The sequence below is a fragment of the Geospiza fortis genome, unplaced genomic scaffold (assembly GCF_000277835.1).
Source record: "Geospiza fortis unplaced genomic scaffold, GeoFor_1.0 scaffold111, whole genome shotgun sequence".
NCBI lineage: Eukaryota > Metazoa > Chordata > Aves > Passeriformes > Thraupidae > Geospiza > Geospiza fortis.
The window spans coordinates 2,733,009-2,758,369 of record NW_005054321.1 but is presented as its reverse complement, the minus strand read 5'-3'; the positions used below and the strand labels follow the sequence as shown (position 1 = coordinate 2,758,369).

At 41.0% G+C, this 25,361-nt stretch overlaps 1 protein-coding gene across 1 annotated transcript in view; it reads right to left on the bottom strand.

The window, feature by feature from the left end:
* SLC30A8 (solute carrier family 30 member 8) overlaps positions 1 to 5,960 on the bottom strand; it is a 21,761-nt gene extending 15,801 nt beyond the window's left edge. The window contains exon 1 of the mRNA XM_014306895.1: positions 5,881 to 5,960. Coding sequence (XP_014162370.1) covers positions 5,881 to 5,960 — 80 coding nt within the window. The remainder of the gene's footprint in view (positions 1 to 5,880) is intronic.
* Between the last annotated feature and the right edge of the window lie 19,401 nt (positions 5,961 to 25,361).

The following is a 25,361-nucleotide window of genomic DNA, read 5'->3' as shown; positions in this document are numbered from 1 at the left end:
ATCACTGCATATTCTGAGCCACCAAGCCCTTTCCTTGTTGTTAACAAAATAGGTCGCTCTGTGATCTCACTCTCTTGTTTTTTGTCTTTCAGTCTCTCTGTCAACTAACAAAGCCTCAGGGCATCACTGAGGGGCAGGAAAGCTCTGTCCCCAGATCTTGCTGGACAGAATGCAAAAGCAAACAGAGACTGTATAAACCCACAAATGTCACATTTTTCTGTCTAAAGGGTACCTAAATAAAAGTGCCCCAGTTGGCAGAGGTGGTGAGCATTCACTGCTCCCTTTGAACTTGCAGAACAGCATCTGGCCTGATGAGTTGGGAAAACTCCTGCCAACTCCTGTATGTAACCATTATTTTTCTCTTTCAAAAGCTGCCTGCCACTAATTAAAAGAATCTAAGAATCTAGGAGGCTGTTTTATAAAAGTGTGAATCAAAAGCTTAAGGTGCAAAGATCAGCTCTGTTAGACCAGAAACTCCTTCACAGTGTTTTAGAGCAAGATGTAGCCTTTGAGCTTCAAGTCTCTGTGCTAGCATTTTGCAGAGTCACAGATTAAAAAATAATCTTTTCTCCATTTCAAATTCTCTTTTCTTTGTAAAAAAGATAGTCAGGGGGATGTCACTGAAAGGCTCCTACTGAGTCGTGCGCGGAAGGGAGAAGCAGAAAATATTAATACATATTGCAGATTTCACACAAATCATTAGCAATAGCTTTTTATTACAACTTCCTTTCTGTTTATTTTCACTTGATCTGCTGGATGCCTTGATCTGCAGGCTTGAGGGAATAATTGCTATCCTCCTAGACCATTATGAGTTCCCCAGTCACAAGAGGAAAATGTGGAATCACTGCACTTTCCACAGGAGATCATCTCCTTCATGAGGGAAAATAGTAATTTTCTGCTGCCTGAAAGGATAATGAAACTACCTTCAGAGAAAATTTTATCAAAGCCATAGTCACCTCCCTTATGCTGGCACCATTCTGATTTCAATTGATGCACCAATCTTGAATATTTTCAAGGTATTTAAGACCCTGTTAACAACCTGGCCGTCCAGTTTCTCCTTTTCCTTACTGCGGGCACAAAATAAAGGCAAATATTTATATGTTTGCATACATTTAGATGTCCAGTAGATAGGAATTCATGCCTTAGTTATCTTGTGTGCCTCATTTTGAGGGCCTGGCCCTGTATGCATAAATGTATTGTCAAGAGTTTTCCTCCATAAATCTATAACAATACCTGCCTGAAGAGCTTTCCTTCTATGATAACAATAGCTGCCTGGAGCCAGACCAGAGGTGCAGGTAGCCAAGTATTCAAATTCTGTCATGAACATGGAGGAATACATAAGTTCAAAGTACCAAAGAGGGACATTCCCAGAGAGTTACTGTTCCCCAGTTCTGAACCAGAGCTCCTGTCCAACATCTCTTTACAGATCTTTATTCCACAAACCCAGCTGGCTTGAAAGTATTGAGTTCCACAGTTTAATTATGATGTGTGTAAAAATAATGTGTCTTTTGTCACTCTGGAGCTGTCTGCCTGCTATTTTAATTAGTTCTAATACTGTTAGGAATGACTGACTATTCCCTGTTTACCTGCCTCCCATCATTCATGATTTTATGTATCATTGTTATATCTCTGAACCATCAATTTTCTGAGCTGATGTCCTAGCTATTTAATTTCTGTTTCACGTAACTCACTACCTTGGTTCTAATTTTCTTTCTGAGATGAAGTGGGCAAAACTGAATGGCATATGGCCAGTACTGGCAAGACACAGCCCATTCTACAGGGTCCTGGTGTCACCTGCCGGGGTGCACAGGCACGGGGTTTGGGTTTGCTGAGTCTGCTGAGTTACTGTGTGCTACTGGGCCAGCTAGCAAGCCAGTGCAAAGGAGACAACCACAGGGCCCTCAGCTAAAACAGTCCAGAGATCACAAGAAGCACCTATCATCTTCCTGAGCATTGATTCTGTAAAGGATAAGGAGTGGTGGAAAGCCTATCTTTGATGAGGACTCTTTGATCTCGTAAGGGTTTTCATACCACCTGCAGGAAAGGAGAAAAAGAACAAAATATTTCTTATGTGCTTGCTATAGAAAATCACTCTTCACCTGAAGAAATCATATCCCAGGTTCACTTCAAACTTTTTGCTTGCTGGTATGGGCCTGGCAGACAGGAACCAATTAGGAGTCCAAGGCCTATAGACAAGAAAATCTACAGGTAAATGCCCTATTTTAAAACTTTTGCATGAAGACAAACCCTAACATTTCCACACAACTTTCCTGCTGTCAGCATTGCCCACCCCTGGGTTTTTCCCCACCTTGTCTTTTGTCTCAGAGATAATAAAAACCAAGACTTTGAGACTTAAAGCCTTGAGTTTCACTTGTGTGATGGTATTCAAAATCTCAGTATAAAGACAGATAAAGAACATAATAAGAAATCTATGCTGGATCCACCCAAAATCTAGCTCATAGCATAGCTGGCACAATCAGATGCAAATCCACTGGTTTATGAAGTGGAATATGGAATATTTCTGGTCAGTATTACAGAGATCTGTTGCCAGCAATAAATAAAAATACTCTTGCCTGTCTTCATTCATGGAAACTTGAGAAATTTGGTCAAGCCATTACCTAGACCATGATAAAGGATTATCTAGATCACTACATAGGAGATATCAAATAGAAAAAAAAAATAGAATATGAATGATTAGTCATCAGAAGAACTTATTCTCTTTTAATACCACCATTGACTGTGAAAAGACCATAAAAACTATCTCAGAGACCTAGTTCACACCTAATTTAAAGACAGATGCTGTATGACTTATGGACAATATGTTTTGCATGAAGCAGGAGGTTCTGAGTGCTCAGCTTCAGACCCTGTAACCATTATGGTTCATAACCTTCCTCAAATCTGGTGGAACGTGGTGTCCTGTCCTGAGACCCATCCTGTGTGATGCCTTCCTCTGTTTCCTGGAGCAGGAGGTGTAGGGCACCCTGATCACGTTGGCAGATGATGCCAACCTGGAGGTGCAGCTGACACATTGGAGGGCAAGGCTGCCATGAGGAGTCTGGAGGAAGAGCTCAACAGGAGCTGTCTAATTTCACAAGAACAAATATACACCTGTCCAGGTGTCCAGCACCTGGGACAGCCAGATTTGTGAGACCAAATCTACAATACCATGTCCAGCTTTGGGGCCCTTAGCACAGGAAAGATCAGTAAATCAGAGCAGGTTCAGCGGAGGGTGAGCTGGATAATTAAAGGCTGGAGCACTTCTGGGGGACTGGACTTTTTGTGAGCACCCAGATGCAACCTGCCAATATTCCTGAGGAGGCTATTGAGAAGATGGAGCTTTATTGCTCTACATGGAGTAAGGATGAGGTCATTGGTCATAAATTGAAACAAGTTCCAATTGAATACGAGGGGGGAAAAAAGATTGTGAAGTTAATACCCTATTGAAGCAAATTGCCCAGAAAGGTTGTGAAGTTTATATCCTGAGAGATTTTTTTCAAGACTAGACTGGAGACAACCCTGAGCAACATTATTCAATCTCTTGGTTGGACCAGAGACATTCTTAAGGTCCCTCTTAATATGAATTGTACTATAAACCTACTGCTGATCTGACTTTCAGAGGGCTCAGTTGAAGTCCACCCCCTTTTAAGCATTTCAAGTTTGACATGGGAAGCCTTAATGCTTCCAAACAATCTAGTGACTACAAACAGGTCTGGCATGTGCAAAACACTCTGCTCCACAATCCTGAGTGCAGGGAAAGGGGTCAGCTTTCAGGCTTCCTACTTACATGGTCCAGATAAAACTAGTTTTGTTCCCTGTGTATTGTAATGATGGCATTTATAAAAAAGAAAGAGGCTGGGGGATTGCAATGATGGCATTTATTAAAAAGAAAGAGGCTGGGGGATGGCAAGGAAATAGGCAATCTGTGTGCAAAATAAATTCTGTTGAAAGCATTAGAGCTGCTCATTAAGGCTACACATGGGGGACAGAAAAATGTGGTAATTTATACCAAAGGCTAAGATGAGCCTATTGCTACTGTTGGCTTAAGGCAGCTGCTCTGTGAGCCCAGGCCCAGAGGGCTGCATCCCCTCATGGGCTGGCTGTGGCTCACAGGCTGGCACTCTGGGTCACTGGGCTGGCACCCTGGGTCACTGGGCTGGCTGTGGCTCATGGGCTGGCACCCTGTGTCACTGGGCTGGCACCCTGGGTCACTGGGCTGGCACCCCAAGCTGCTGGGTGCAATGGGAAGCAGGGCAAGGGCTTCCCCTGTGCTACCAGCTCTTTCCAAGAGGAGGGAGACTGGCTCTCAGCCCCCATTTCTGGTTATTTCTGGAACAGAGTAATTAAATTGTGCAGTTAATAAAATTTCATCTGGCAGAAAAAGCAAAATGGAGAAGCAGCACAAAAGCCACATGGCTGGATGACAAGTCCTCTTCATTTTGGAGAGCTACCTCCTCCATCATTCAGCCACCTCAGGACCACCACTGTAGAGCCCTCCTGGGACCAGCCCTCCAGCTCAGGGGCTATTGCATGTAGCTGCAACATCAGTCCAAAAATTGCAATTGCTGCAGCAATTCACCCCAACTAATTTCAATCCTAAATTAAGAAATAAATATCAGAAAACAATTGACTCCAGAAGGTGTGTCAGCTCTCAGATGGGAGGATCAGCTGCCAGGGATTCTTGCCCCAGTGTGCATCCTGCCCTTATGCTTAGCAAGGATATTCCCCATTACCAGTGATCCAGGGGAAAAAACGCTTTCTCACAAGGCAGCCTAACAACTGTCCCTGTCTCAGGGGACCATATAATGGGTTTGCCCAGTGTTGTCCTTTGTGTCCAGAGGCTGCAAGGGGCCTAAGGACCTCAAACACTGAAGCTGTGCACACAAAATTGCAAACTTTAAAAAACACACTGTCTTCAATAACTAAAATGAACTGCAGAATCATATGGGATCTTTTTGAAATATAAATATTACCACAGAAGTCATTTTGGACAGTGCCATCTATATTTATGGAGCCATGAAATAATATTTAAATAATAACCCAGACGTTCAAATGACTAAAATATGATGGCACTGACCCCAGTATAAGAACATGAAGAGACAGATTTCCATTTGAACTGACAGTGTTTACGCCAAGTTTCTGTCCCACACGTTTTAAGAGAGCCAAGCAATAAATAACCTGAAAACCAATGAGATAATGGAAATGTCAAGGCGTGCTAAGCTGTAACTGAGCAGCTATTTTCTTTTAAAAATACTTGCTAGTCTGAGTCAAGAGGAAGAATGAAAAAAGGTTAAACTGCAAAACTACTTTGTGATAGACATTTATATTCTTTTTTACACCCCATCTACAGTATCTTATGTTTTCAGAGGATCTTTCCTCACTCAAGCAAACGTTTACTCACCAGACCTCTGGCATACAAGAAGTACATTAACTCTAAGCCCAACAGACAATCCACAAGAATAAAGCATCGCCTTTCTTTCAAGCCAAATGGATAATTCAGACATTCAAGCATGAAGGAGCCTTGAGCCAAACATGGTGTCAATAGCACAATTATAATTCAGCCTAAAATTGCAGCATAATCCATGAGGTTTTGCATCCTACAATAAATCTACTAAGCTTATAAAATACATAGCAAGAGACACTTGCTTCAACAGTAGATTGGTTCAATCCATCACAGACACAGACATATCAGACTGCTGTCTAGTAAATGCTTCAAATATCTAATAAGAAAGTTTTGGAAGAAAAAAATTGAACAAAACATTTTGAAAGTAGTAAAATGGTGAAACTCTCCAGACTTTGACTCCTGCCTCTGGTTGGCAGATTGGTGATCTCATATTGCTCTGACACACAAATGTCAGTGAAGGAAACAAAGAGTTGTGTTACCTGTCCAGGGCCAACGAGTACTTCTTGGTGTCCTTCTCACTCACAAGACAAGTTCTTTCAAGACCCCTTTCAGTAGCCATGAAGAAAGTCAATGGGGTTTTGCTTGGTTTTTCCCTTTAAACTCTCTTTTCTCTGTCTGAAGCGATATGGGCAGAAATGTCCTCTTGACTTATGCAGAAGTCTCTGCCAAATATTTTAAAATGAAAATGTTTGAATAATCTTCCCAATACACCCGAGAGAAGCTATGAGGGAATGCTTCTTTCCTAGTGCCAACCAGTAACTTGCTGAGCATGTCAGATTGGAGACTTTGGGCCTCCCTCCCTGTTTTTCTTTTTTTTTCCTTCCATGTTTGATGCTGGATCTGCTCTTTGGTCACGCAGGGGGTGCGTGCCCTCCCGGGCCCAGGGTCCAGCACACGTGCATGTGCGCAGAGGAGCTCGCATGGATGCACTGAACAACAGAACCAAGGTCATTAAAACTGCCTGATTTGCCTGGAAACAGCTAAACCCCTGTTTGCCTTTCTGCATGCTTGGCTTGGGAGGAAAGTCAACCTCCCTCACTCCAGCTTTGTGCAAGCCTTTTACTCGAGCAATCACTCTAAGGACTGATTTTTTCCCCTGGCATCTTCTCTACTAATGGTTCGAAACAGAAGAGGCTGCTTATTCTCAGCAGGAAGGACTGCAGTTTGTTATTTCTGCTTTATTCAGTTTGTTAGTTCTATCAACAGCTGCAGTCCCTGGAGGGGAGGAGAAGCCCTCCAGCCTCACCTCTCTCACAGTCTGACCTCAGACATTTGCTTCAGCACTAATGGGAAATCTCTCACGGGTGCTGGTTGTGTTTTACCATATTATTGGCAAAAGCAGACTGTGAGTGGGAGCCCTACCTGTGCACTGCTTTAGTGGGAGAGATTAGAACAAGGCAGTGGGAGGCTGCACTTAAATTCTGCAAAAAAATTTCTTTTTTTACTGCTGGTACTCTAATATGAATATGATGAACTGGGATTGCCCCTTCCTTCCCTCAGCTCTCAGAGCACATACTCTGTCTGAAATTCATGGGGACAGGTGGCACATTTGTACATACAAATGCAAACAATTGGGCTTATGCCATCAGAGATCCACATGTTTCCTCCCACTTGTGAGCTGTGCAAACATTTCCCTGGAACCTGTGAGCCAAGGAGCTGACTGTATATCAGGCATTTTTGTAAACAGCCACAGCAGAAATGCATTTTTTTCCACAATGTGCTGTCATCTTTGCTGCTCTAATGCCCTTTTCTTGAGAGCCTTTTCCCAGGTTCTTATATATGCTTAAGCACCCTTATTAGGTGGAAGAGATTGATTTTATGACACATTCCTGGAACTTCCTATCTTCATTGGAACTGTAAAATGTTGCTCTTTAATGTTTTTTAAAGTTGATGCCACTTAGTGGACCTGAAAATGTTTTTGTCCAGCAAGGCAGGTATGAGAAGAGACTCAGGTCCAAGGATGTGTAGTATGTACCCAGGGCATTTGCAGAAATCTTACAAAACAGAAGTACCACATTTCTTGTCACCCCACTAAGAAGCAACTTTATTCTGCTGCCAAGAGGGTGTAAGGGAGGAAAATGAAGGTGGCCTTTCCACCTGTGCACCCTAGAACCTGACACAGGCTTATAATTCACACCCACTGAGAGATTCTCCTGGCTCCCCATCCCAAAAATGTCACCATTATTGCATTGTCTCTGTAATCATCTCAACTTATCTTTCCTTCAGAAATTACCAAATAGCAACATCCTGTTGCACACTCAGGATATCAGAAAAATAAACCTGACCTGGAACCTGATTTACAGTGGATCTCAGCTTTTCTAGGGTGCTAAGCCAAAGTATCAGGTCTAAGCACCTTCAATTAAGGAAAATTTAAAATCCACTTCAGAAGATTACAGGTAAAGCCAGATTCTGTTTCAAATCACTGTAGGCATGTAACTTTTGTTAGTGAGATAGATGAGTTTCCATCATTTTGCAAGAGGATCTTCAGCTTCAGGTGCATACCAGCAAAACGAAGGCATAGATCATTCACAGCATTTAATCTAGACTTCTGCTTTGTGTTTATTATTGTCAGTACTGATGGCTGTGCTTCTCAGGAGACAGGCTGTGAGGCGGGATAGAAAGAAATCTCTTCTGAGCTATCCACAAAGACTTGGGTTTCCTCTTTATCAGACTCTGAAACTCATTAAGAGAGAGACAGCAGCTGTCTGTGGAGTTTCTGTTTCAGAAAAATTATTCAGACCATCTCAATAAATTCATCTCAGGCTTTCAATAATAATGCAGTTTGTTTCTGAGCCTACATTAAAAATGCCACAAATCCAATCATACCAGTTTAATGACCCTAGTCAAGGACATTTCTCAAGATTTTTATCCAACACAGACACGTGAGGCATCACACTGGCTTTTGCAATTGAAAGCTCTTTGTCATTATTATCCAAAATCTCCATTAGTAAAAAAGCATATCCTTGATCCCATTTCAACTTTAATCAGCTACACTTTAAATATGAAGAAAATCCAATCCCTCTCATCCTGTCATTATGGAAGCAGATACTGACAGCTTAAATGTACAGAGGAAAAATCAGTGCATCTATTAATTGAAAATGCCACTGAAGTAGATCATTTTTATAAGGCATCTTAAGGATCATCTGCAAAGAGTTTCTCTACCTTCCTCTGGCATCAGCTTTTGCAGCTCTGTACTGCATCACTGGCAGCCTGGGGATCCAGGCATTTGTGATTTCTGGGGCTTGGTTATTACTGTTTTCACATTTGTAGTGACAATATGCTTTTTTCACCCAGTGAAGCTCCAGTGCCTTCCAGCCATCTGTAATTTTGGGATCCAAGGCTGGAAGCAAGATAGATTTCAAGAAAATCCACTTTCCTCTTCTTGTGATCCCATCAAGGCAGTAACCCATTATAAGTGAGTGTCAAAAGGAAAATATCTACCCTGATATCAATCCAATTTAAAAATCATTAAAAGAATGTTAATGTTCAATATTTTAAAATACTAAATTTTTAAACATCAGTATTTTTATCTTGGGTTTGCCACCAATTTTTCAAAAGAATGGAGACTTTTGATAGTAATTGACTGAGGGGTAAAAGTCATCTGCAATATTTTAGATGGATATTTTAGATTCCACAAAGTCATTGAGGAAAAAAAGACTTTTGAGGCCCTTGCCAAAGAAATTCAAACTTGCATTGGGAGTGAGGATCTAGCAGGAACATGGTACTGCTCTGGGGTGTACACCTTTCCTTCCAACAGTAAAAGTATATGTTGCTATCAAATCAAGTAGAAATCTTTCTGCAGGGCCTGGAGCTTCAGGCCAGGACATCTACTCCTCACATGAGCAGAGTTTCCAGAGCATCCAGTTTCTCCTGGTGAAGCCAGTGGTATGAGACAGCCCCTGCCAAGACAGGAGTCTCTGGAGGAGCTCAAGGCCTTGCTATGGATGGTGAGAGAGCCCACGGTGCCCAGACTGGACAGGGAGCACTGGGAAATAGATGAAGAGATAGGGATGAATCTAGAACCAGCATGGGAAGCCTGAAGGACACCACAAACATGATCCTTGCACAGCTACAAACTTCCTCTGGCCCATGCAAGGCCTCTTGAAGGTTTTTTCTCCAAGCTGTGATATGAATATGGGTCTAATCTGTGTGGTGGGATGGGGGAAGGAGAATGCATTTTTTTGTCCTTTTAATCTTATTTATTCAAATTTTTGTCTTGATCTCACTTTCTTAGGGCTAACTTTTCAGAAGTGCTCTGAATTATCTTCCCAGTGTCTCAGGTCTCACGGATGAACACCCACTGTACAAATAACCCAGCTGTCATTAAGTTCCTTGGAGGGACCAGGCCTTCAGAAGTAAATAGTGCCAAGAAATGCTGTTTGGATAGAAAGCTACTTTGCTTTTCTGGGAGTATGGCAAGGTTCTTTGGTGTCTGAGTGTCCCAAAAGGCCTGTCCAGGAGTAGCACAGCCTAACCTTAGAAGAAGTTTTTCATTCTAGGCTGTAGCTGAAAATAAAAAGACAGTGCAGTTGGAAAACTAATGCCAATGTCATCTCAAATGTTACTGTCAAAGACTGTGTCAGCTTTTGTTATAAAAATATATTATCTTTCTCTGAACACTTAGTGGTTTTCTGTCTCTTTTCCACTGCAATTGCAAAGGGCTTCTGCCTGATTTTGTTTTTATGATGTCTGAAGCTGGTTGGGGAATTAAGCCTGTAATTGCATTGCTAACAAGTATTTCTTAGATACATTTATTTTTCCTTGGGGAAAGAGACTGTTAGGAAGAGAGTACACATATTTCGGCAGCAAAAGAGACAGCTACGACATTTGGCTCCTAAGTTACTACCTGGATATCATTTTAATTGTTTTCTTCCACTAATAAAATATAGTAACTTTACTGCATTAGTTCCTTTATTACACTTCCAACATACATTTCATTGTCATGCTCTTCCTAAGTATATTTGGGTCATGAAGATACATTACAATACATTGAGAGCCAGTTTGTTAAAAACACAAAGAGTTCTGCATTATTTCTCACCGGTGCAAAACTAATTGGTTTTTCTCAGCTGCTGCATATATATTTATTTTCCATTTTATCATCTCTATAATTGCAGTTTGAATTAGGAAAAGGACAGAGCGACCTGGTAAAAGCAGTTGCAGGGACAATTTGTGTTTTGCTTCCCAGCAATCAGGACTTCTCAAGCCTGTTGAATTGCAGTGGGTGTTGAAAGAGTGCTCACATCCCTCTTGCCTAGGCCATACTGGCCATTGCTCAAACACTTTTCTTTCTTCCACGACTTCCGAAATTTTCTTTGCAATAATGTGTATTACTGGGAGAAAGGAAGCCAGGGCTCACAATTCAAATGTTCAAGAACACTGAAACTTTGGAGAAATGAGATGTTTTTTGCCTACCCCCTTTCCAGTTTCTGAGTATGTACAATGCACTCAGGGCCCAGGGCCAGGACAGCTGAGCTGCAGTGTGAGGGCTCCCCAGGCACACCTGAGCCATGGCATAGGGATGGCACTCCTGAAAATTCCTGCGGGGAGGCAGGTAGCCCTCTGTGCTTTGTCTCCTGGAAATTGCTACTGGGTAAGATTTTCTTTGCAGCCACATATTTTCTCTCTCTTTTCTGCCAAAGAAAAACGGAAAAGTCCAGTATAAGTTCAGGGCTGGGATTTCAAAGACTTCCACTCTTGCCCTGCATTGTGGCAAGCAGCAATGTACCCATGAGGAAAGGGATCCAAATGGGACGCACTGGCTGTCTTTCAAGACAGACAACACACAGGGATTCTGCATCTGGCATCTCAGAGGACAGCACATATGAGATCCCCAGGCAGTGCCCACCTGGACTCCCAGACAACTTGAAGGGACAGCCTGAAACTAACCCTGTGGAAAGAGTTGAAACACTTCTAGTTTAGGGAAGCAAAGCACACTAGATAAACTATAACTTTAATGGCATTTTCCACACATGCATACCTTTGAGCTGCCTACCATAAGTCTGTTTCCTGCCTGGATTCTCTGGATACCTTTTATGTGGTGCATATGAAGCATCTGGAAATTAAATGAAGAGTTAAATAATGGCTCTCTTGTGTATGGAGCACAGTAAAAATTACGCAGAGAGTTTTTATAACTTTTTTAATATAATACATTTAAAGAGACTGAATGCTGGTTTTATGATATGAGATTTCCAGATTGCTCCCAAGTCAGCAACAAGCTATTCATAATCTTTTATTATAGTGTTGTCATGATGACTGTAATCAAGTCCCTGAGCTACCTGATGGTACCAGGGGTAGCATCAAGTTGGTGAATATGGATAAGTTTGCATTTAATATGATGTTTAAAGACTCTGGTTCCTGCTTTTTTCTAATATTGAAACTCTGTTGATAAATTTGGATCTAGTTTTCTCTTTAAAAGTATTAGGGTTTTGTAGGTTTCTGTAAGAGACCAATGTATGAGCTGATTTGATAAAATACAAGTTTGTGTGCCTACTAGAACAAACTTCTTCACCAGCCTTCCTTTACTGTCCCCCACTGTCTGGGGTTTTCAAACACCAATAAAAATTTGATCTAAGCAAAATCTGTCAGGAAGGCATCTAAATAAGAGCATGCTGATTATTACAACGGTTGGTGACACTCACCTGCTAGGCTTTTTGGCTTCTTCTGGCATATCAATACTAGAACACTGCAGCATCAGCTGGACCTCCATTCCTGCAGAGCATCTTTGCTGACCTCATACCAAGGGCTGAATCAGAGGATTTGCTTTGATGCCCTGTTTGTGTTTTTTAACATTCTGGGGCGCCATCTGTAAAAACAGGCCTTCTGTTAGGGTTTGCACACATCAATTAATTCAGTAATTGCTCCAGGTGATCTTGTGCTAGTGCTATACAGACAGCAGTGTGTTACAGCCATGAGATTTGCATTTGGAAAATGTAAATATTCTCCTCTTGCTAGCACCCAAACCAGAAGAACCCTTCCCCCTTTTCAGGCCCATGGCTGGGCTGCCCATTCCTTTCCAGCTTACACAGCCTTCTCTTTGAGCCTCCAGTGATGGATATTCCTCATGCAGTCTATTTCTGTGCTTAATTACTTTTGCTATTAGAAAGCTTTTCCAAATGCCTAACTTAAACCTCACTGTAATTTAAGCCATTATTTCATAATGGAGAATTAATTCCTTCCCTTCCTACAGCTACCTTTTATATGTTAGAAGCTTCAGTCGTGCCTCTCTTTTTTCTTTTAGCAAGCAGCTCCAGTTCCTTTGGGCTGTTGTTTTGGACTGTTCTGCCCTGGACACTCACCAGAGGCTGGACTGCTTCTGAGCATCAGTAGCTGGGCACAAGTTCCAGCTGGGGCCATGCCAGTGCTGAAAGAAGAAAGATTTCCACCACGTCTCACATAGACAAAATCCTGCTTATAAAACTCAAGACAATGGACACTCCTCTGGAAACAGTATAATGTTACTTACCTTGTTACATCTTGTGATTTACTAAGTGCCCTTTCCACCCAGACAGCTCTTCTCCTGTTATAGTGGTGCTTACTCTATTTTGGCTATGGCATATTTGAGGAGACAATTGCCACTACCTGTGTATAAATACTTTTCACTCGATCTATCTGCATCTTCTATTTTTTTTGTTTTAATTTTTTATTCAATTTGTCAAAAGTATTCTGAAATCCAATCCTATTTTTCAGTCCTTCAGGGAACACTTTCCAGACTGGGGTCATCTGGAAAATTAATAAACACATCCTCTGTGCCTCTGTTCATAGCAATAATGAAAATCCTGAATAATGCTGGTGAAGGACAGACCACAATGAAACCCTGGCTTAATGAATTAAAGTGCATGTGTACACAATGTGCAATTGATTTAGCACAGAACTCACAGATGGGGATGCCTACCTGTGGTCACTATGGTGATGCTGTAAGTCCAACAGAAGCAATGATAGCACATTGCTATAAGGAAGTTACCCTTATTTTCTAACAGGAGTCTAAATGCTTTCCTGGAATCATGTTTTCACCAGTGTAATAGATAGTGTCCTGGAAAAAGGCCTCAGGACTTAATTTTTAACACCTGTGCCCAAGAACATGGGGGAATATTGGTCTGCATCTGTTATTTTTCTGAGACTTTACCATTCACATTTGCCACATGGAAAGACTCAGGTCAAGGCCTTGAGAGGGGGTTAATTGTGGAGATTTGGTAGCTGCAGTTCCACACCAGTAACCTGCTGAGTGCAGAGTACATGTTCCTAGTTGTGTGTATTAGGCTTCCTTCTTTCTGAAACTCACAGGGCTCTTCACCTTATCTACAGGGTCTGCAAAGATGTTGATTTGTTTCAAAAGAATTACACTTTAAACTGATATTAAGAATCCTTTATTTATTTTTATACATGATGAATTAGGCAAAATAAAGGAAAAAATCTCCTAAGCACTCAAGAACTTTTTCTGTTGAAAGAAGTAAAAGAAAACAAATTAGGAATTGCTATGAAAAGGGTGTTTTGCTTTAGAAAAAAATGTGTTTCAGAAAAAAGTTCAAGTGGTTCTATGCAGTATCATTTTATCTACCTCTGAAATCCCTGTAATGACTTTGGCTGTTCTTGATCAGCAAACAACATATAATGGCTTAGTACATGAAGAGCAGCAGTATCAAAATCAAAGAGCAATCACCTTTGGAAGGCATCCAAAGGAAGGCACCAATGAACAGGAGGGAGTTCAGCTGAGGGCCACCAAGATGCTCAGGGTGGGAGCACTCGTCCTGTGAGGATGTGAGGACAGGCTGAGGGAGCAGCCCTGGCACTGGCCTCCTTCCTGGGGAGGAAACAACTTGGGGCATACCTAAAAGAGCTCCTGATACCCTCAAGTTCATCAAAGAGATGAAGCCAGGCTTTGCACAGCTGGATGCCTGGTGGGAAAATGAGAGATAATAACCATAAAATGAAAAAAAAAAAAAAAGAAAGAGAAATTCAGTCTGGATATGAGCAGGAGGACAGGGCAGAGAGCTCCTTAGGTTCCTTCCAACAAGAACTTCCCATGATCCTGTGATCTGTACGCTGCCCAAGACATGGCTGTGATTTTAACTTCCACTTTGAGTCTCCTCATTCCTTTCGGTCGGGATTGCATGGAGTCAAATATGTTACTTAATGTTTTTCATGGTGTAAATAATCTGAGCAGCACCCAGTGAGGAAACACTGGTTGTAATGTAAAAGTAAACAGCCTGCTTTGCGAGAGAGAAATACATCATGCAGTTTGAGGAAACATCTGCAATTAAAATAATCACTGTGCTGGAACGTGGCACTTATTCAGGAAGAGCCATAGGTAGGGAAAACCAATTGTAATACATCATTTTCCTAGCACACAATCTACAGCAGTTCTACACCACAGATTTGCAGTTTAAAACTTTCAAGTGCAGTGAAAGATTATTTATCTGATCTATATGGTACAGTTCAAATGTCTTGTGATAAAAATGAGCTATTGATCTGAGGAGATTCTAATTTAGATCTGCTCACTTAAAAAGAGTAATAAACTGAAACAGTCTGGAAAGCTTATGTTTCAAATGACTTATCAAGGAGTCAAAAAATTTAGTAGCCTGAGCCAGCAGTAACTTTAACAGTAGCCAGAGTTCCAGATTTTACTGAGCCAAGTTTTCCTGAATTATTCACAGAAGTATGTGCATAAGAGTTCTTTCTGTTACACTGATGTCGAAGGAGATGCTCAATGGTAGTAGATCTTATGAAAATACATGAAAAGTAAAATACATTCTGGAGAGTTCAAAATGTAACTATAGCAGTGATAGCAAGTAATAGCTTTTCAGGCATGAAGTGTTAGTAAAGTATGAAGAGATCAGCCCCATTTTCCAATAGATTTTGCACTGCTGAAACTTGAGCTTTTGCCAAGGATTTGGTGAGATTTCTAGAAAAAGCTTGATTAATGTTTTGTTGCTGAAAATCTGACCAAATAAGTACTTTGGCCATCCAGTTCTCACAATCACACTTTGTTTTTTACGGTCTGGCCTGTATAGCTCTGTTTTTTCAATGAAGTTTATGAAATGAGTATGAATTTAGTGTAATCAAACACTATAAAGGTGAATGTAGTAATTGCTGTAAGATTGCACTCAATTTTCCATTACTCACACAGGCTGTATCCTACACAGTGGTGTGTACTGTGCCATACCCCCATTAACAACCTGGATAACAAAAAAGCACAGATGTCCTCAAATGTGAAAATAATGAACAAACGCGAACTAAAAGCACTTGAGAGTGTTAGAATTTAAAACAATACTTTGGAGAAGTGATATGAAGTCAGGAAGACGGAGAGTGTCATAGACAAGAGCAAAAACTACTACACTTGGAAAGGAAAAAAAATGAAAAAGGAAAAATAACAGGGCAGCAACACAGTAGAAAAGATAGCTACAGGGAGTTGCAATGTAAACATAAATGCTGTCATGCTGTTGCCAGAAAGGCACCTTAAAACCTGGAAAATGGACAGTAGCTCTCCTCTCATCAGCGCTTCTAAACCTTGACAAGGAATGCCATGTCCTGGTTTAGATGTCACACATCCAGAGATAAAGACCTTTGGCTGGATGTTAAGAAAAGCAGCACTTTGAAAATATTTTCTGTAGAGCATGACTGAAATAGAATAGGTTTGACTGAGATTAGCAGACTGGTAGAGAGGCAGAAGAAAGGTGATATTGCAGAGGGTGTGCAGAGAACAAGGACAAGCAGCAGATAAGGACAATTTGCAGCAAAAGAGGGAGTTGAGCAAGAAACTGTCTAGTTAGAGGAATAGTTATTCAATGGAACAAGTAACCGAGGGCACAAACCTTCCATCACCAAAAGTTTTGAGAAGAGTTTAAAACAGATAGTAATTTCTCCTTCAAAATGCACCCTACCAGGGGAGACATGACCTCCTAGCTCTTAAGTAGAGTCTCATTAGTCAGAGGAGTCCCAAGCAAGATGGCAGAGAAGGTTGCAAGCGATCTTACCCAAAGTTACAAAGATGGACTCCTGAGATATGAAGGATACATGTTTAATTACCCATGATAAGATTTGATTCAATTCCCCTGGTTGGGAGACTGTTTAATCACTACATGATACCTATAAGCTGGCAGAAAATATTCTTTACAGATTGCACTTCCAGTAAAGTAATTAAATATGCACTAGCACAAGAGCTGAAGTCCAAAACAGGAGTACCAGGAGTAAGATGGAGGCTATCTTTGCTTTCTATGAAAAGGACAGCTGCTCAAATAGAGGTGAAATCAGGTTTCTCTTTCTTTGTGTTGAGTGTGTCTGGGGCTGCTCAATGCAAGTTCTGCATAGAGCATTGCAGGAGCATTGCACCACTGTTGCAGGGACACTCACAGAGCACTTGTTGAAATTAAATAGATTTGAGGGGTTGTTTCCATGGGCTCTCCAGTCCCTCAAAGAGCATGGTTGGTTACTGTCCAGATGGTGATGGGAGTCTCTGTTGTGAGGGTCCTTTCAACAGCATCTTCAGCTGGACCCAGTGAGGCTCCCCAAATTTCTGCTCATGTTTAATGATCCATCTGGGCATCGGTCCTGCATGACCACTCCAGCACATGTATGGTCTGTTTCTACTGATAATATTAAATTATGCACAAAATATGTATCTCAACTTTGTACCAAATGCTGAGCTGTATGCCCATTTCTGCATCTGCATAGCTTCCACTATTTACAAGTATCTTGCCTGTGCACAGTCTGGTCAGTTCTGTATCAGAAACTGCCTGGGCGAGTAATTTGGATGGCCAGGTTCCTGGCCAGGATGATCAACACATCTAATACATAAATATTGCCTGTCAGTCCCTCCAGGCACAACAGAAACTGGCCAGGGAATCTCCAGGCCATTCTGACACTTCTGGATGGCTCCAGGAGCAGTTGCCAACAGCTCTGCTGTGCAGGGGCTGGAGTTCAGGCAATGCCTTCCTTACAAGGCAGTGTCTTGCCTTGGAACAATCCCTTGTTTCATGCACGCAGTAGCTGACTGAGAGCTCTGGGACCAGGAATTAAGGGTGAAGTGCTGCACACTCAGGACAATGCTCAATCCCCAGCTACACCACACTTACAGCTGTAGGAAAACTTGAATTTCAAACTTAGGTGTTGTGTTTGACTGAAGTTCCATGAATTTTACCCCACAAATACTCACAGGGCAAAGGGCAAAGCTAAGCTTGAGTGGAGCCCTGGGTATGCTGAGCATCTTCTGCACCAATTATCACCTCATTAATTCCCACAGTAAAGGAACACATTCTCTATGTTTTCACTACTTGTCATGGTAAAACTGAAGCTCTTTGTTAAAATCTTCACCTGATGGACAAATGTAGAAGCATATAAACCTGATAAGATAGCAAATTAATAATGGCTTGACTGCATCAGGAAGTAATAGAATTGTTTATTTTAAATTACCATTTCAGGGTTGCTAGATGAGACCTTTCATCTCCTTTATGCAAACCAAACTTCCTGACCCAAAAATGATATCTGTCATTAACAAGCACAAAGCCCTTCTTGCATTTAATCCTTGTACACATTTCTCAGAATGCAGACTTTAATACATCCTTAAAGGTCCTTCCCCCATGACTTTTCCTACATATGTAGTGTAGGTAGGACAATGATGGTACAAAATTCAGTTCAAAACATTGCAACACCTACTCTGCAACTCCACCAGCCATGTGAGAGCTTTGATACTTTTCTTAGCATTATCTGTGCAATTAAGTTAAATGAATTTAATTACCTGCAAATGAAATGGTTTCACATCATGACTGGTAGTTTCAAAATAAAGGGCCACACTGTAGTTTGGTGATTTGGATGGGAAAAAGAGGAAAGATATTTCAAGGTGAGGAAGAGAAGAAATTTGCCATTTTGTAAGAAAATAAAGGATTGTCTGCTTTGAGGAGGTAATTATAGGTTTTTGTGTCTAAAACATATTCTCCAGTTCTTGACTAGACACAGAGTGGAAGCTTTGAAAGAGGGAAGGAGATCCACACTGAGAAAAATTCAAAGAATCAAAGGTCAAGTGTTTGGCTTTGTACATAAAATAAGATAGCTAATTTCTTAATTTTTTTCCTAGTTAGGCAGCAAACTAAATAGTGGAATAACTTTCCTGGAATTAATTTTTCATTTACAAACCAGAATCCAAGCCCCCTATACTACAGTGTGAATGTATTAATAATTTGAGGCCAGATATCATATAATCATAAATCATAGACTCACTTGGGTTGGAAGAAACCTTAACTATAATTTAGTTCCAGCCTCTTGTCATGGGCACTGCCATGGACATCTTCCACCAGACCAGGTTGCTCAGAGCCACATCCAGCCTTGCCTTGAACACTGCCAGGGAGGAAGCACAACATCTCTGGACAGCCTCTGTCAGTGCCTCACAACCTCACAGTACAGAATTTCTTCCTGATACCTAATCTAAACCTTCTTTCTGTTTGAAGCCATTCCCCCTTGTCCTGTCACTAACGTCTCCTGTTGGCCCCTTTTAGGTATTGGGAGGTGCTATAAGGCCTTCCTGGAGCATTCTCTTCTTCAGGCTGAGCAATCCCAACTCTCACAGCCTGTCCCTATAGAAGAGGTGCTCCATCCCTCTGATCATCTTCATGGTCCTCATCTGTACTCACTCCAACAGCTCCACGTCCTTCTTCTTCCGGGCCCCAGAGCTGGATGCAGCACGGCAGGTGGGGTCTCAGGAGAGCAGAGTGGAGAGGAGAATCCCCTCCCTCGCCCTGCTGGTCACATCATGTCTTCAGAAACATCAGTGACAGCTCTTCAGAAGAGCTAATTCCTAAGAGTTCATTTCATAGCCATCCATCGGGAAGTGCAGCGCATGCAAGGGTCCATGGCTAAGAATTTTGGAACTGAAATATACCAGGATAGCTCATAGGGATGAAATTCTGAGGATTTGAGTTTCTGTAGCTGTAAAAGCCAAAAAATGTCACTGGTCTTCTCAGGAAAACATTTTGAGATAAAAGCAACCTGATAGCATTGTAGGAGAAAAACCAATTTGGAATCAGGAAATCGCCATACTTCAGTGGATACTCCAACCATATAAATATCCACTGGCTGCTGGAAAGCTGCTTTCAAATAAATGGAAATAACACATTTTTGCAGTATTTTAAGGGAAAAATAATCTCCTTTTTACCAAACAGACTTACTCTTTATATGAGCCATGGGGATTTCTACAGCTTTCAGCATCACACCATCTGAATGAAGGATTATATTTATAATCATAAACATAAAGAACCCCAAAAATGCCACTCTGCTTCGTACTCAGGATTTCACAGATACAACCGGAAGAGAGCTCCAAACCCCAGTGGCAATGACCATACTCATTCCAGCTATTTCAGTGGCCTTCAAATCAGAGCACAGGGGCACAGGCTGCTTGAGTCAAAGCATTCCTCTTTTGTTACATCACTGTTTGGTCCTCACATTGAATTGACAGTGCTTTATGCCTCACATGATGCTATAAATTAAAAAATCTCTTGAATAAATCAATTAAATTTAAAAAATCGTTGTAATATGTGACAGATAGATGCTGGTAGTTCCCATAAGGGTGGGCAGGAAAAGGGTTAATGACCTGCAGGAAAGCCCCTGAAGGTGCCTCCAGCCACACAGGCATCTGCCTTCCAATCCATCAGGGGCGGTCACAGCAGCAGGACTGGGTACTATAGAGACAGAAATATTAGGCCTCTTAAAGCCATATTCATTAGCAGTCACTTCTGTGGATTTTCAGTGTGTTTGGGATGCTAGCTGGAAAAATACAGCTAATTTTCTGCACATGAAAAGCCACTAGATTTTTTTAAGTGCAAAAATACCAGTGTTATTACTTACATAGCAGGAAAAAGTCATGTTGTTTTCCACAGCTAGTAAAGGGGTAATAAATACCCCATGAAAAGCAACCAAATTTCCAGATTTAAGGAGGATTTTGGCTACTTCATGCATGAAGGATACAGGCATGAAATCCACACACTCATGGTTGGGTGTCTAAATCAGCCTGAATTATTGCAAATGATTCCAAGTAGGAAGGTACCCAAATGCAGTGTATTGAACTGCATTATTTATTTGAACTGAAGTATGCTGGGTACCTGTCCCATCTCCTGAAGCTCCAACCTGCTTGCACTTGTGAGCTGTATCAACACCACTCTGTCGCTTGATTAGTTGTATTCAGTCAAGGGGTGTTTCATTTGTGCCTTATTTCCTCACTGTAAACCAAATTTTATTCTTATTAACAAAATGCTACTCACTTGACGCCAGCACAGTAACTCCAGTGCAAGAGGAAACAGGCTGTGTTTACACTCACTTTGCTGATGACTATTTAGACCTCATAAGGGAACTTGGGAAAAGACCAGGCAGTCTATCAGCTATTAACTTACAGGCTATTTCACACTTCATATGCCTTTTCTCTGCTTTCAGAACTGTGTTGCTCAAAAAGGCTTGTCAAATTCCAGTGACTTTTGCAGCTTGTGCTCAGGCTGCCTGTGTTAGTTCACTGAGTATGGATTTCCAATACCTCTTTTACATTTTCATGTTTTTCTACAATTATACATCTCTTCTATCATTATCTGGAATAGCCAGATGCCAATTTTGTTCTGTCCTAATTGCTGCTAATGACTTATTGATGTAAGCAGTTGCTTTCTATCTCTTACTGCCTTAGAGGTATTTATATAAAACTCTTAAATGCAGTATCAGGAGAAATATTTCTTGGTGAGAGCTAAAGAGCTAAGGTCTGGGATAACTTTCTTGATTCTACTTCAGTACAGATTTACTGAATACCTACCAAGATGGTGGAGGTCAAAACATTTAGAATTATAGGTCCATCCCCTAAGTGTGTTTTCGTTCATAATGAGTAAGCATGTCACTACAGAACATGCTACAAAGATGTTACACAAATAATATACCCTACTCTGTGCCTATTGTGGTCAGTGCTGGGATTCAATGTTACTGGCAGCATTATAAGCGAGACAAGCATTTTCATGGCCACAAATGGCTCCTGTTGAACTGCAAAACTCCACCAACATCACAGAATTTTCCATCGGATCACATAAGGCAATAAGTGGGAATGTGATTTCTAAAGCCATTCCTATTCAGGTCCCTGATTTGGGATTTCTAGAAGGCTGTTATCTTTCACAGAAGAGAGCTCCTCAGTGGTAGCCCTACAGAAATTTCCAGAGCTTCTCACTACTTGCCCACAAGTCTTGCTGTTGATGCAATCTGTGTGAGAGGTCCTGACTGCAGGGTGATGCCTCGGAAAGCTAAAATCAGACTTGTGGAGGATCCAGCACATCACCACAGAAAATCTCACTTAGGCAATCACAAGAAGAGAGAATACAGAAAGTAAAGCAAGAATCTGAGGCACTCAGTCTAATTAATGCTTGGGTGGACACTTGTACCAGGGAACTTTTTGATTTTTATTCCAAACCACAGAAAAACCTCTGATAATTATCTCAATAAATGCAGAGGTGACAAATCAAACAGAACACAATTTTATGCTCTTAAAAGGAAGAATATATTTTCTGTTTGCAGCATTTTAATACTTAGGAAGGAGCTCTTAAGTTATCTTTCATATTATTGGTATGGCACTGTCTTGTGAAACTGTTTCTAAATAGTTGTCTCTACTTCTAAAGAGCAGTGCTAGAAGTAGATATCAAAAAAGTTAAACTCACTGAGTGGTTAAGACATAAAGTGGGGTTTTGGCATGTACAATTAGAACTTTTCTCAATTTTGCAAACTATTCCATTTTGCTTATATTTGTATTAATTTCTGCAATTAAGCACCTCACACAACATACATTAATGCGGAATTTTTATTTATCAAATTTAACTTTCATTTTTAATTTATGGGTCACTTTTTCTTTTACCTTTGTATTTCATTAAATGCAAACTCTTATAACTTTAAACTCTTAAAATTCTTAGGTTTTTTTTCAAGTTATAGTTAATGTTTTAATGCTAGTTTAAACAAGGACAGTAGTGGCATCTGTCAGAGGAATGCTGCCAATAAAATTCAGTGCATTTTTTTCAGCAGACACTATAAAGAACACCTCTGACTATAATGTCATTCAGAAACATGGTTGTAAAAGATGCTCATATCTTCCTGTTTACTCTCACCTTGAGATTTATCATGATGGAAGTTAGTGTCATAAGAAAATTCAAGGTTGTTTTCTTCCAAGCACCTCCTGTAAATTGCACTGAGTAGCAGGAGAGAATTGTTTTTAATAGTGTAAGAAATGGAAGGCTAATTTTGGAAGCATTTAAAATATTCTGCCATTGAATATTATCCCTTTCTGTCAAGCATGTGGTAGATCTCCTGACTGAAACAGAAGGGCACAATCAAGTTCAGATTATTTTTAAGGCAGTGTTTGGTGCTTAAACCAATTGTGTTAATAAAAGAACAGGACAATTATGAAAAAAACTGTCCTTGTATTTGGAGCAGTTTTGGCCTACAGCTGCTCACTGATGTAAGTCTTCCATAGAGGAGGCACTGTTTGACCTCAAGCAGTGGAATGTAGAAAGAGAAAATTGTCTTTTTGTAGTTACCTTTGTCCTAGACATGGCATCCACTGAAACATTTGGAGGGGAACAGGTGCCAGCTGATATTTGGAGTGCATGTTGAGCCCTTGAAAAGGCATACACATAGCAGTTTCCTCCTTTCAGCATGTTCTGCCTTCCATTTCTGAATTCATCCTTTGTTGCAACAGACATGTCATGGGTTGGTCTTAGTTTGGGATGAAGACACCCAAAATTAGGTGTTTGCAAGTAAATGTCTGCATGTGAACTTGGTGCCCAAATCACTGCTATAGTCAGTACCCTCAGGGAAGCTTAGACAGATCCTGCTGCCAACCTGGTGAGAGCTGACTCTCTCTACTGACTCTCTCTATGTTCCTCAATCTAAGAGTAGTTAGGGTTCTATTCAGTTAGAGAACATGTGCCATTTCAGACGACCTAGGACACCTACACAGCTGGCAGATACAGCCATGACCTGCAGGAGACACATCTGCTTCTAGAATTGCAGCTGAAGGCCAAATGAGCATCTCAACAAATTCACAAGGGCATCTTGAAAAGCACTAGGCACCTATGTTTAGGCACTTGAATCAAGATCCTACATTTAGATATCTTAATTTAGATGTCTCGGTCTTGAGCTAAATGCCTGCACTGCAGAGGATTTTTGAATCTGAGTTACCTTTAATCACTGAAGAAGTCTGTAAGGATCACATGTTCCTCAGAGGGAAGTAGAGACCCCTTCTGTAGTACCACATTATGGGGAGGACCTTTATGGATGCTAAATCTTTCCATGTGGAAAGCACTGTTGTTAAGCTTAAGATGCTAAAGAAATCCAATCACAGAACTGGAGAATTAGAGCGGCTATATAGAGTTTCATCTGCTCATGCCAAGAGAGAATACTGACTGCTTCTGTTAAACTGGGAATTGATAAAGTATCAATGTTGCAGTTATTTTAAACAGTCTTAATACATTTTTTCAAATTAGATGAATCAGTAAGTGGGAAAACAGGTTTTTCAGACCACCTTTAGCAGAATACTGTTAGCATAATAATTAACAGCTAGCAACCCACATATTCTCAGTGAATAAAGGTTTACTGAAGCAAAATGAATAAAAAATAGAAAAGGTCTATTCAAATCCCAAACAAACAGAAGCCTCTTTTTTTTTTGCCACAGGAACTGAGAGAAAACTAGCATCTCTGAAAATTAGTTTATTGATTTTGATGACTACATATGATTCAGGTACTTCAGCCTCAATGATTCTATCCTTATGGTCTCCATAAAATACTACCATGAAATAGAAAAAAGACATGTCTTGGATTCCTAGAAGTGGCAAGATAGACAATTACTCTGATTAATAAATATTTTGGAAGTACAATTCAGTACTGAACCTCTACTGGGTCATGGCTCAGATGGACAAGGAAATGTACTGGATCTGATGAATTGTCAAACCATTTTTACTACTTTAAGTATCTTATCTTTATCCTGATTTCTTCTCCTGAGCTCTGTTTTAAATTTTGGTAAGTCCCCAAAGACAGCAGAAGCCAAGTTTCAGCCTGGCTGTGGTTACAGACTTCACCCAGGATCTTTTCTCTACCTGAGAGCTGAGAAGTTGCAGTCAACCAACTCTCCACTGGCATGGGTTGTTGAGGTTGTCTTGCCTCCAGAATCAGAAATCATAATCGTGTCTTCAGCCTTCTTCACCAGAAAAATAATGAAAAAAACCAGCAACTACTTCCTTTACTTAACCTGCTGCTTCACTTGTTTCCCAAGAGTAACCATGACCCAAATTAGGAGGTCAAGTTGACCAGTTCTCCCCAGCACAAAGAGCAGCTGAAGGAAAGGTACCTTTTCTTCTTTTGTGGTAGGAGCGTTGCAAACAGTATCTGAGCAGTCATGCCTCTCTGTGTATGAATGAAACACAAGCATGTTTCTCCTTAATGTATGGTGAGCCAATATGTGCATTTATGCAATGTGTGCTGAAAGCACTCTGGGTTTGGTGAGTAGAAAATCTCCAGTAGGAGTCATGGTTGCTCCATGAAACAGGAAAAGCAAGGTGACACAAAGCTCACTGCTTTCTCTCACATCTCAAGAAGATGGAAAGTAGCCAAACAGATGAGAAACATGTTGTGTGGGAGTGTGCAGCACATTTTCAGACGATCTTCACAGGTCTCTCGGCCATGGCATGACTGACGTGAGCTCCATGCCCCCACACTGTGGAGCTCTTTTGTTGTCTGAGGAGCACTGTACACCTCCCACCGTACCTATTGATGGGCACCTGGTGAACCTGCTTCATGGTCCTGCTTAGATCTCATCCTTTCAATAACAAGGATTTGAAACTTCAGATATTTTCAGAGGCCCAGGAACAGACGGGCTTGGTGCGGTTTTGATATCAGACCTTAGGAGGAGAGTTACTTCTGGTACGTGAGGGGGTGGTGAGACATTTTAAGTAAGTAGTCAGATGTATTC